At 48.8% G+C, this 12,373-nt stretch overlaps 1 protein-coding gene across 8 annotated transcripts in view; it reads left to right on the top strand.

Annotated features, from left to right (window-relative positions):
• Positions 1-12,373, top strand: part of NAV1 (neuron navigator 1) — a 247,991-nt gene that overhangs the window by 228,225 nt on the left and 7,393 nt on the right. For all 8 annotated transcript variants that reach the window (XM_086694515.1, XM_086694516.1, XM_086694520.1 and 5 more), the window contains 12 exons: positions 2,217-2,338; positions 6,026-6,222; positions 6,480-6,672; positions 6,764-6,932; positions 7,688-7,785; positions 7,954-8,049; positions 8,289-8,448; positions 9,132-9,367; positions 10,186-10,340; positions 10,483-10,554; positions 11,047-11,243; positions 11,984-12,102. In XM_086694515.1, the coding sequence (XP_086550641.1) occupies positions 2,217-2,338; positions 6,026-6,222; positions 6,480-6,672; positions 6,764-6,932; positions 7,688-7,785; positions 7,954-8,049; positions 8,289-8,448; positions 9,132-9,367; positions 10,186-10,340; positions 10,483-10,554; positions 11,047-11,243; positions 11,984-12,102 (1,814 nt within the window). The remainder of the gene's footprint in view (positions 1-2,216; positions 2,339-6,025; positions 6,223-6,479; positions 6,673-6,763; positions 6,933-7,687; positions 7,786-7,953; positions 8,050-8,288; positions 8,449-9,131; positions 9,368-10,185; positions 10,341-10,482; positions 10,555-11,046; positions 11,244-11,983; positions 12,103-12,373) is intronic.

Below are 12,373 nucleotides of genomic sequence, written 5' to 3'. Positions count from 1 at the left end.
CATTTCGTTAGAAGGGGCTGCCCTTTCTGGCCAAGAGGGATCCCTTATCTAATGCTTGGGGATGCTCCCCCTAGCATTGATCTCCCCAGAACACATACACATACTTTTCTACATCTTTGACCTCTTATTCTCCATTCACTCCTTCCTCTCTGCTTATAATGCGGCTAAAGGCTCATTTATCTTTAAAGAAGAAAAAAGATGTATCTACCTACATCCCTTCTAATTATAATCTTCACTCCTTCCTTCACCAACTTACCCTCCACTCCCCTTTCTCACCTAACCCTACTCTAATTTACCGAAACTGCTTTCATTCAAACCACCAGGGACCCCCATTTTTCAAGCTTTAATAATTTTTGGTACTTACTTTACTTGACTTCTGTAAAATAGACATAGTACCTAACCAGAAGTTTGTTGTATCGAATCAGAAGAGCTCACCATGGTGTGAGGTATATAGTAGGTGCTCAAAAAAAAAAAAAAAATCCTTTCACACACACACACACACACACACACACAGGCAATACACCAAGGTTTCTAAGATCTAGCCCTGTTAGGCCTCCTTTTTTTCATTACCTTCAAAATATAAATATAATCAGATTTTTAAAACGTTTTTATTTTGACATAATCACACACTCACCTGTAATTACAAAGAAATGGACAGCCAGTCTCCTCCAATGTTAACATCTTGCCTACTGTAGAACGATGCCAGCAGATTTGTTTTTTCATAGCACTTACTGTGATACGCTGTTGAAAGAGGAAGTGGAGGGTTAGATCGGAGATAGGGAGCTAGTTGAGTAGATGTTTGCAGCTGTCCTTCTAGAAACAAGAGCTGTTCGGTGAAGATGTGGGTAGTTTCTGGTTTATTTTCTCACTCTCTCCATGAGCAGAAATGCATAATAATTTTAAAAAATCTGATCATATTTTGCCCTTGCTTCAAAATCTCTGCTGTTCTTGCTCATTACCTACGGCACAAAGGCAAATATCCTTAAAAAGGCATTCAGGGCTCTCCCTGACCTGGCCTGAACCTGACCTCCACCCCCACCTCTTGCTGTGCTCCCTGTGCTGCTTCCCATTCCAGTCTGCCTGAGGTTCCACAAAGCAAAGCCAGAGCCCTGCACAGGGCCTCTGCATCTACTTTTTCTTTGGCCCTAAGTAGTTTTCCCAGTGTTCCTGTCTGAAAAACTTCTGTTCTTTCAAGACTCAAACATTTCCTCCTTGGTTAACTTTTTCCTTCCCTGTGGTGGAAATGTGGGTCATTTTTTCTGCCATTCCAAACCTTCTCAGGGAGCTAAAAGGATTTTCTACCCATCAGATAAGAAAACAAAAGCTCATTTAGGTTAAATGCAGGACAGTGGCTAGTTATGCTTGGCCTTGGAGCACCAGGCAGGCAAGTATTACAGGGGGAAAATCATGAAAAATGGTACGTGAGGGGTGCCTCACTGGCTCAGTCTGTGGAGCATGCGGCTCTTGATCTTGGGGTGATGAGTTCGAGCCCCACATTGGGGGCAGGGTTTCCTTAAAAAAAAAAAGCAGTAGGTTGATGTCTCCACCAAAGTATTGAGAGCAAGCTTTCATTAGCCCTTCTCAGACCTAATCAGGCTGAGTTCATTAGTCTGTGTACTGCTTTTTATCCTACTAGACTGGAAGCGTCTTGAGGAGAAGAAGCATTTCTTTTTAAAATTTTTTTTTTTTCAACGTTTATTTATTTTTGGGACAGAGAGAGACAGAGCATGAACAGGGGAGGGGCAGAGAGAGAGAGGGAGACACAGAATCAGAAACAGGCTCCAGGCTCTGAGCCATCAGCCCAGAGCCCAACGCGGGGCTCGAACTCACGGACCGCGAGATCGTGACCTGGCTGAAGTCGGACGCTTAACCGACTGCGCCACCCAGGCGCCCCGAGGAGAAGAAGCATTTCTTAACTTACGTTCTTTTTTTTTTTACCTTTAGCATGTTTTTTTTTTGTTTGTTTGTTTTTTTTTTTTTTTTTTTTAGTATATGTGCTGCCGAAGCGAGCACACCTTTAGCATGTTTTTAACGTTGAAACATGATTGGCACTCCATAAATGCTCGTTGACAGAAATTATCCAGAAAATGAAAAATGTGGCTGTAGGAGTTGGTTGGTACCCTTCTCGTCTACGTTTGGCAGCTAGACTTGCCTTAAGTCTCACGTCTTCTTTAAATCTACCCTGTGTGTGCTTCCCATTTGTTCGTGGCCCCTAGAACTCCGGATCAAGAGGCAGAACTCCTCAGATAGCATCTCGAGCCTCAACAGCATCACCAGCCATTCCAGCATTGGCAGTGGCAAGGACGCTGATGCAAAAAAGAAGAAGAAAAAGAGCTGGGTAGGTATAGGTTGGGGGCGAGAACTGTGAGGAGCCATGGTGGGCCACCTCCACCTCAGCGTAGGGATTGGCTCCTTCCAGAACCAACCAAGATATGGTCCCTTGGGGTTAACACAAAGCCCCAGGTATCTGCTCAGAGCAAAGTCTACTAAACTCTCCTTTGATCCGTCATACCCCACTTGTACCAAGGCCATCCCTCTAGCGCTTATGCACACCCACTTGCCTTGGGTTCTCCATGCCTTCGATTAGATCCACTGTAATTTGGCAACGGAAAGAAATCTCTAGCAGGGAACGTCCTATCAATCCCCTCGCCCATTTCCTTCTCTACTACGGAGAGAAGAATTTCTGAACAAAGCCATTCATACCCGATGCTCCTGGAAGTCATTTCTTCACTTTTTTTGGAGAAGTATTTATGGAACTTTCCATAATACTTCAAAAGGAATCTTTATATTATTGTTGACTAGTCCAGACATAGTTCCCCCCACCGACTCCCCCAGCTGGCTCCTGATAGCCCTAAACTGACTTCGGATGACCTTTCTGCAATTCTATAGGCAGATCTAAAACACTTTTAGCTCCTCTGCTGCCTATGGGAAGGAGAGGATCCCCTAATGGAGATGTCTTGCTCCTCTGTCCCCTGTTCAATAGCACTGGCCCCCAAAGCTTTGTGTAGCACAGATGGGTCCCAGCTGTGTGAAATGAGTGATTAAGTGTTGCTTCTTTTTTTTTCCCTTCAAAATGCTGACTTCAAATCCCTATTTTTTTCCAGGTCTATGAGGTAAGAGACCCAGTTCCTCTCTCCTTGTTTTCTCTTTCCTTTTGCCATACCTTCCCCATTTCCAGAGCAACTCCCTCCCTTAAAGAAAGAGCGGCCACTCATAAAACTAACCGTAACAACCACCCCAGAGTTCCTAACTCACTCCACTGCATGGTCCATCCACGGCTGCCCCACATGAGGACAGAGGAGTGGTCTGGTTGGGGGCCAAATGGGAGAGTTAACAAAACCCTGATCTATTCCCTCCTGTCTTCCCCTTTTTACAAAATCAGACTGTTATAAAAGCAGTCAATTTGAGTTCCCCTATCCAGAAAATGAGCTTTCTGATTTTTGTTGTTGTTGTTGTTCCTTAAACCCTAGAAGCCCAAAATGGAAGAGAATCACTGGATGAACATTATCTTGACCACAATTTCCAGAGGCCAGTTCAGTTTGGGTCTCGCCTGGACATTTCGCTCTATAGGGAGATGAACCAGAGATAGGAGGGGTTATGATTCAGTCCAGGGCACCCTCAAACCACCCGCAGACCTGAAGCCCTCTGAGCATCCATGGAGTTTCCAAAGACATTTCAGGGGTTACAGTATAGTTTCTCAGACAAGCAGAAGGTGAACCCAGAATTTCCATTACAAACCAGACATCTGAGGTCCACTAACCCTATCCTAACATTGTGCCAAGTGTTACGAAGGATGTGAAAAGTGGAGCCTGTAATTTGAACCATCAAGGAGCCTGCAGAATTGCTGAGGAGACAAAAACCAAAATTGTACATATAATATTGATAACAGTCCAACGGTGCCGAAATGCTTAATTCAGCCACGGGGTGCTAAAGGAGCTCATAGATGAAACTAATTACAGAAGGCAGGGGAAACCCCACAAAGGAGGCAGAAATTAAACTGAGATGTGACTTTGACAGAAGAGTGTGCCGCGAGGCTTTCTACACAGACACTAATCACAAGGGGAACAGTGGGGCAGGGATTAAAATCAGTGTAGCTAGAGCACTGAGTACAGTGAGGCACAGATATGAAGGGCCTGAAATGCTAGGCTAATTATTTAAACCTGATTCTTTAGGTTAGCATTTCCCAGAATGTATTGTGCTCTAGTCCATGGAGATGCCCCTTAAAACAGTGATGCCATCATCGAATTTGAGAAGCCCTGCATTTCTATAGTGCACATCCACATAGGAAGAACTGAGAAGTCCCTCAGTAAAGAGTCTGTTTTGGGGTGCCTGGGTGGCTCAGTTGGTTAAGCGTCCAACCCTTGATTGCAGGATCGTGAGTTCAAGCCCTGCGTTGGGCTCTGCGCTGGTCGAAGGCTACTTAAAAAAAAAAAAAAGAGTCTGTTTCGTTTTGCTTGATTGATCCATTGTTTCCCGAACTCAGGGAATCCTTCACCATCTGACACCAATGAACATCTGCCAACAGTTGGGCTTTGGGGGCCCTGAGCGACACAGAGAACACTACTCTCTCTCTCTCTCTCTCTTTCTCTCTCAGGATCTTAGTGATCTTACAGGGCATGTGCTCCAGGCAGATTGTGGTCACAGGATCTCTTTCTGCACACACACATACACACACACACACACACACACACACACACACACACACACTTACATACACACACTCTGTCTCTCTGTCTCTCTCTCACTCTCTCTCATTTATATATAGCTTCCCATAGCTACAGCGATGTAGTGGAGACCATTGGGTTGAAAATTAGGAAGGCTGAGTTCCAGTCCCAGGCTTTCCTTCAATCCTGCAATCTCAAACAAGTCACTTTTCAGCCTCGGTTCCTCATCTCTGTGGAGAATTGAGCATTATGGGAGAATATTGACTCCTCAGTGATGATATATCCCCTGCGCGCATACTCTAGCTAACTGCACACATACTCTCTCTCTCGTATCTCCATCACAGCCAGATTGGTCCTTTATGCCCTACCTGGGAGACAACAGCACACACTGCCATCAGTTCCACGCATCACCTGACAGTCTTCCTGTGTTCCAGTAGAGACACTGTGAAAGAGTAGCCTCAAATTTTCCTTTCTTTTCTCTCACTGTCCCAAAGATCTGGTTTGCTTTTGTCCCCTACAGCCTTCGACCCCTCCTTTACTCTCTGTCTCTTGCTGCCATCCCATATCTGTGTCCCTGTGCGTGTGTGCATGCTATATGGATGCATGTGAATGGGTGGGACAGAGCCCTGGTTTGCATCTCTAGCTCACAGCCCTAACACCCAAGCTCATCAACACACCTAAGGTCAAAAACAAAAAACAAAAAAACCATGGTCCAATTGTAGTATCCCAAGTATTCTGAGGAAATGCTGGGAAATATTCCTTACTCTAGGACATTTGAGTGGAAATAGTAGAACGCACTTGTGTCTGTTTCAATCATTCTGGGATGTGCTGAGCACAAGAGAACCAAAAGAAACTTGATGCCACTCCCTTCTGATGCTTTCCACAGAATCATATTGCCAGTTTCTGGTTAATAGGTAAATGGATTCTGATCTGATGAGCCCTGGTCAAGGTGGATCCTGAGACCCAAAGTGAGCAAGGCTCTAGACTAAGCAAGCAGTAATTGGTCTGCTGGAGAAGGTGGGATTGGGTCATTGAGAGATTGGCCACCATATGACCTTCGGGGGCTTCTCTCTGCCCTCCTCCTCAGGGGCACGGTTCCCCCGTGGGAGAGAGCAGACCCAAAAAGTTCCCATAGCCTACAACGGTGAACCAGAACATTCCACTTTCTCTCAGCCCTAATTTCTAGGCAACTCTTCTGTCCATATTCCATGAAGCCAATGAAGCCTTCAGAAGGAGGCTTAATTACAGCAAGCAAATACCCTGTCTGTACAGCTCTCTGTCTCAGAAATCCCAGACCAGTCCTCACCCAGTCTCCGGAGTGGAGCCCTGACGTCTCTCTGCCTGGATCTGCTTTTTTCTAGCTTCGAAGTTCCTTCAACAAAGCCTTCAGCATAAAAAAGGGACCCAAGTCAGCTTCCTCATACTCTGATATTGAGGAGATTGCCACACCCGACTCCTCTGCCCCCTCATCCCCCAAACTACAGCACGGCTCCACAGAGACTGCTTCACCCTCCATCAAGTCCTCCAACTCCTCCTCTGTGGGCATTGATGTCACCGAGTAAGTGCTTTCTGCCTGCCACCCTGCCCAGTACTATGTAAGCTGCTGGCCAGAGCTGGCAGCTATGCCCATCGATTGCCCCTGCACCGTAGATGTCTCCCGGAGCATGTGAGGCCAGCGATGGACCTTCCCTCCCACTACTGCTACTGATTATCTCAGGGCAGGAGGAACCGAGACTACCAGCCAAGGGTCTCAGTGTCCCCTAGTCACTCTAGAGCTTCCCCACATGACCTGGCTTCACTCTCACTTTCTTACAGGGGCCCCGCCCACCCGGTTCCCCACACCAGGCTATTCCATGGCAACGAGGAGGAGGAGCCGGAGAAGAAGGAAGTATCAGAACTGCGCTCCGAGCTGTGGGAGAAGGAGATGAAGCTCACAGACATCCGCTTGGAAGCCCTCAACTCTGCCCATCAACTGGACCAACTTCGGGAGACGATGCACAACATGCAGGTCGGTGTCTGGGCAGAGAGCTGAGGAAAGGGAAGACCGAGGCTCGAGATCTGTCCAACCCTGCAACCCCACCCTGTCTTTCTCACCACAGTTGGAGGTGGACCTGCTGAAAGCGGAGAATGACCGGCTGAAGGTAGCCCCCGGCCCCTCATCAGGCTCCACGCCAGGGCAGGTCCCTGGATCATCTGCTTTATCATCCCCTCGCCGCTCCCTGGGCCTTGCCCTCACACATTCCTTCAGCCCAAGTCTCACAGACACAGGTACCTGTTTGGGAGGAGAACTTTTAAGGGTGGAAAGAAGAAAAGGGGTTCGCTGTGACACCATTCCACTTGTACTGGTGGCATCTTTCTTAGGTCACGGAGGGAACGATGCCTAAACCAAGCAGATGCCAGTGTCGTGAGACACGAAGAGTTGTTAGGGTCCTTCAACCTTTTTTAAAAAAAATTTTTGGGGCGCCTGGGTGGCGCAGTCGGTTAAGCGTCCGACTTCAGCCAGGTCACGATCTCGCGGTCCGTGAGTTCGAGCCCCGCGTCGGGCTCTGGGCTGATGGCTCAGAGCCTGGAGCCTGTTTCCGACTCTGTGTCTCCCTCTCTCTCTGCCCCTCCCCCGTTCATGCTCTGTCTCTCTCTGTCCCCAAAAAAAATAAAATAAACATTGAAAAAAAAATTTTTTTTTAAGGTTAATTTATTTTTGAGAGAGAGAGAGAGAGAGACAGAGCACGAGTGGGGTTGGGGGTGGGCAGAGAGAGAGGGAGACAGACCCGAAGCAGGCTCCAGGCTCTGAGCTGTCAGCACAGAGCCCCATGTGGGGTTCGAACTTACGAACCATGAAATCATGACCTGAGCCAAAGTCAGATGCTTAACCGACTGAGCCACCCAGGTGACCCTGGTCCTTGAACCTTCATTTGGGCTTCAGTTTTTGTAAGAAATACTTATTTGGAAAGGATGATGACTGGAAGGTTTAGGAAAGCCTGTGGGTGCCCCCTAAAGCCAATAGTTCTTTTCACCGTCTACAGACCTGTCACCCATGGATGGCATCAGTACTTGTGGTCCAAAGGAGGAAGTGACCCTTCGGGTGGTGGTGAGGATGCCCCCCCAGCACATCATCAAAGGGGTAAGGAACTTCAAGAAGGCCTGGTCACACTATTGTTTTTATCCAAGAAAATCGGGTCTCTGAATACCCCCCAAACCAGAGTACCCCATTGCTAATGCCTTTCATGATCCCTCCCTTTCTTGGAGTGATCTGCACTGAGGCTCACATCCTTCTGCCTTGGCCGTATAGGACTTGAAGCAACAGGAATTCTTCCTGGGATGTAGCAAGGTCAGTGGAAAAGTTGACTGGAAGATGCTGGATGAAGCCGTTTTCCAAGTGTTCAAGGTAAAGGGATACATGTACTCACAAAGGTGGTTCATCTTCTCATGGGAAATTCAGCCATCCGGGCATTGGGATCTTGGGGACCTTTGATGCTTCGTGGAGAAATGCTAACTAGGAAAAACATGTTCCTCCCTTACTCTGTCTACTTGTGTTCCCTCTAAAATTTGTGGCTTGTACATCTGTGTTTTTATCATCTTGGTGTTCCTCTCTATTCTTTTTTTTCTCCTTTTCTTGTCGGTTAGGACTATATTTCTAAGATGGACCCAGCCTCCACCCTTGGACTGAGCACCGAGTCCATCCATGGCTATAGCATCAGCCATGTGAAGCGAGTATTGGATGCAGAGCCCCCAGAGATGCCTCCCTGCCGCCGGGGCGTCAACAACATATCGGTCTCCCTCAAAGGTCAGTCTTTGTCTCTTCGGGTGCAGCAATACGGGGTGAAGGAGGGAGAGGAATATCAGACCATCTGTCACGCATTCGTTCAACAAGGATTTACTGAGAAGCTATACTGTGCTGGTCGCTGTACTTAAGTGACGAGAGATATAAAAAGATCAGGAAGGGGCGCCTGGGTGGTTCAGTCAGTTAAGCATCCCACTTCATCTCAGGTCATGATCTCACGACTCCTGGGTTTGAGCCCCACGTCGGGCTCTGTGCTGACAGCTCGGAGCCTGGAGCCTGCTTCGGATTCTGTGTCTCCCGCTCTCTCTGCCCCTCCCCCGCTCACCCTCTGTTGCTCTCTTTCTCTCTCAAAAATAAGTAAACATTAAAAAATAACAATAAAAAATAAAAAGATGAGTAAGATCCAATCCTAACTTTTATTCCCAGGGCCATTTTCATTCCCAGAGAAATTTCTAGGAAGCCTGGGTTTCTCACTCCACCCACACACCCATAGCTCAGAACATGTCCCGAAAACATAAGATCTGCATTTTCAAAACTAGGGGTTTGGGGATTCTCGTGGAACCACAGGGCAGGTGGTTCTGAGTTCTTTCAGTGGGCTCTGAAGAAAGAAATGCCATCAGGCGCCCTTGCCGTCCTCAGGGCCCTGGTCGTGGCTCATGCTCTCTGGGGCGGGGTGGGGGGTTCAGGGCTGAAGGAGAAGTGCGTCGACAGCCTGGTGTTTGAGACGCTGGTCCCCAAGCCGATGATGCAGCATTACATCAGCCTCCTGCTCAAGCACCGGCGCCTCGTCCTCTCGGGCCCCAGCGGCACAGGGAAGACCTACCTGACCAACAGGCTGGCTGAATACTTGGTGGAGCGTTCCGGCCGCGAGGTCACGGAGGGCATCGTCAGCACTTTCAACATGCACCAACAGTCTTGCAAGGTAGCTGCATCCTGACCCACCCACCAGTCTTTGCCTGGGACTCTGCTTCCTCAAAGCCTTGCCCAGGCCTTTCCCCACCCCCTCTTTTCCCTTTCCTCCCCTTTGCCCGAATCCTCTCCCTTCAGAGTTCTTTTCTTTCCCATCCCACTGCATCCCCTTTCCTAGTCCCTCCTCTGCCCCCAGTTTCTTTCCACACTTTTCCCTTCCCTTCTTTCTCCATTCTTCCTGTGGCCTCTGTTACACTCCTTTCCCTTTTGCTGATCCTGAACTAAACGACACCCTTATTTCCACCTCACTTTCTGCCAACCCTGAAAATCCCGTCTCTTCTTTTGTTTTCTTCCCTCTACCTTTCTTTTCAGTATTTCTTTTCCATTTTACCTTGGCTTTGAACTTTCTGGGGAGAAGCACTCAGAATTAAATGTTCTACATTATGCGGTTCCCTGCCAAATCCGGATGTCTCTTGAACACTCTGAAGTCGCTTCAAATTTTGGCTCTTCCCAGCACGGGGAGGCACGTCCATTGGAGTGGTTCATGGTGCCAACCCAGTGAAAAGCCGTGTAGGATAGACAATATGATCCCCACCCTTCGGGGACTTAAGAGGCACTGCTTAAGATGGGTTGCCTTAGAGCCTTTGGGACCATGGTTTATCAGTCCATGGTAGCGTGCTTCTACAGTCGCATGTTAAAATGCATCAAACAGGAACCAAAGGCTCCAGGGAAATCCAGAACTAGCATAGCTTCTCCAGAAGCCTTCCTCCCAAGGTTGATCGAAGTGCTCTCGACTCCTGAGTGCTGACCCACTTCCTTCTCTTATCTCAGGATCTGCAACTGTATCTCTCCAACCTGGCCAACCAGATAGACCGGGAGACAGGAATTGGGGATGTCCCCCTGGTGATCCTGTTGGATGACCTGAGTGAAGCAGGCTCCATCAGTGAGCTGGTCAATGGGGCTCTCACCTGCAAGTACCACAAATGGTAAGCGGGAGTCAGGACCAAAGTCACCACAGTGGGAAGAGAGCCTGGTCGGTCCAACCTGTGAGCTTTCCATTGGGTCTAAATAGCAGAAAGCAAGTGTTAAAACGAGTCTAAGTAAACCTTTTTCCTCCTTCTCCCACAGTCCTTATATTATAGGTACCACCAATCAGCCGGTAAAAATGACACCCAATCATGGCTTGCACTTGAGCTTCAGGTAAGAACTGTGCCCTGGATGAACCTTCCAACCCTACCTAAGATTCTATAAACTAGTTAAATCCCAGGATCCAACTAGAGGGGCAGTAGCAGAAGGAAAGCGAATTAGGCGGGGCCTCTGGGCTGGGAAGAGAGATTAGGTATATTTGCCATGTCAGTGATGGGGTGGAGGAGACCCCTCGAGAAGAGGAAGAAACTGCAAAACTAGGGGCTGAAGCTAGGACGCTGTAATTTGGGTTCTCTGCCCACACACCACCTCCCCATCTGGGTCATTGGGGTCAGAGGGTTATCTGAAGAGGGTCACTGATTTGAGGGTCAGCTCTGCCTGCCCAGTGCTACTGCCCTGAGTTCTGCCGAGCCCGCTATTACTTGCAAAGAAATCCAGCGGGCATCAGTGGGAGGCAGGCAGGAGGAGGGACGGACTGGCAGGGGATGAGCACCGACAGTGTCCGCATTGCCACCCCGACCCCATTCTCCCCATTCCTGGCTGCAGGATGCTGACCTTCTCCAACAACGTGGAGCCAGCCAATGGCTTCCTGGTTCGTTACCTGAGGAGGAAGCTGGTAGAGTCGGACAGTGACATCAATGCCAACAAGGAAGAGCTGCTTCGGGTGCTCGACTGGGTGCCCAAGCTGTGGTACCATCTCCACACCTTCCTTGAGAAGCACAGCACCTCAGACTTCCTTATCGGTACCGGGGTTCAGCTTCCGCCTTGGGGTCAGAAGGTGGCTTTCCTCTCCGACTTTGCCACCCGGTGGGATGTTCCCCTTTCTTTCTGGAGTCCTCAGCATGTAAAGGAGTGGCAAGCCTCAGGGCTTCAGACCCAGGTCCACTTAATGACTTAAGAAGTGTTCCCCTTGCAGTTAGCCCCATGATGGGGGCAAATCACTTCAACCAGCAGAAAGCTAACCCCGCTCCCTCATTTTTCCCGCACTTAACAGGGAAAAGGAAGGAAAGTGTTTAGGAGGGAATGGAAGAGGTTCCCGTCACTCCCTCACCTTGCTTCTACCTTGTGAGGAAGCATGTTTATGAGACTGCCAGCCAGGCAGCCGCTCCCACTAGTCTTGACAACAATCTCAGGACAGCCTGACTCTAGATTTCTTTTACTCCCCGGCGCCTGGATGGCTCAGTCAGTTGAGTGTCCGGCTTGGTTTCAGCTCAGGTCATGACCGCATGGTTCGTGGGATCAAGCCCCGCACCAGGCTCTGTGCTGACAGCAGGGGCCTGCTTGGGATTCTCTCTCACCCTCTCTCTGCCCCTCCCCCACTCACTCCTGCTCTCTCTGTAAATAAATAAACTTAAAAAAAAATACATTTCTTTCACTCCTTTAGTTATCAGATCCCTCTGCCTGGTATTAAGAAGTAAAAGAGAGAGATGACTGGGGAGAGCTGAGTTCTCAGCCATCTCAATGGCCTCATCCTTTTCCCTAGGCCCTTGCTTCTTTCTGTCCTGTCCCATTGGCATTGAAGACTTCCGGACCTGGTTCATTGACCTGTGGAACAATTCTATCATTCCCTACCTACAGGAAGGAGCGAAGGATGGGATCAAGGTGAGCCCTACCCTCTGACTCTACTCAATCCCAAGGTCAGGCTGTCCCACCAAACAAAGCAGAATATCTCTTCAAGGTTAGACATGAGGCTACTATGATTAGTTAGGTTCTCTTCCTACTCTTAGGTAGAGTAAGGCCGTGCCTCCAGTCACCATTTAGCAAATGGCTATGGGAGGACTGTCTCTGTGGCCTGTCCAGTCCTGGGCCTTCTGGCTCCATGCCCAACTCAGACCTCTCTCTTAAGGATCAGAGCAGGGGCACCTGGGTGGCT

Source organism: Puma concolor, chromosome E4 (assembly GCF_028749965.1).
Source record: "Puma concolor isolate L17-30 chromosome E4, mPumCon1.1.hap2, whole genome shotgun sequence".
NCBI classification, from domain to species: domain Eukaryota; kingdom Metazoa; phylum Chordata; class Mammalia; order Carnivora; family Felidae; genus Puma; species Puma concolor.
Note: the sequence above shows the minus strand (reverse complement) of the source record. Positions and strands in the feature narration are given on the sequence as shown.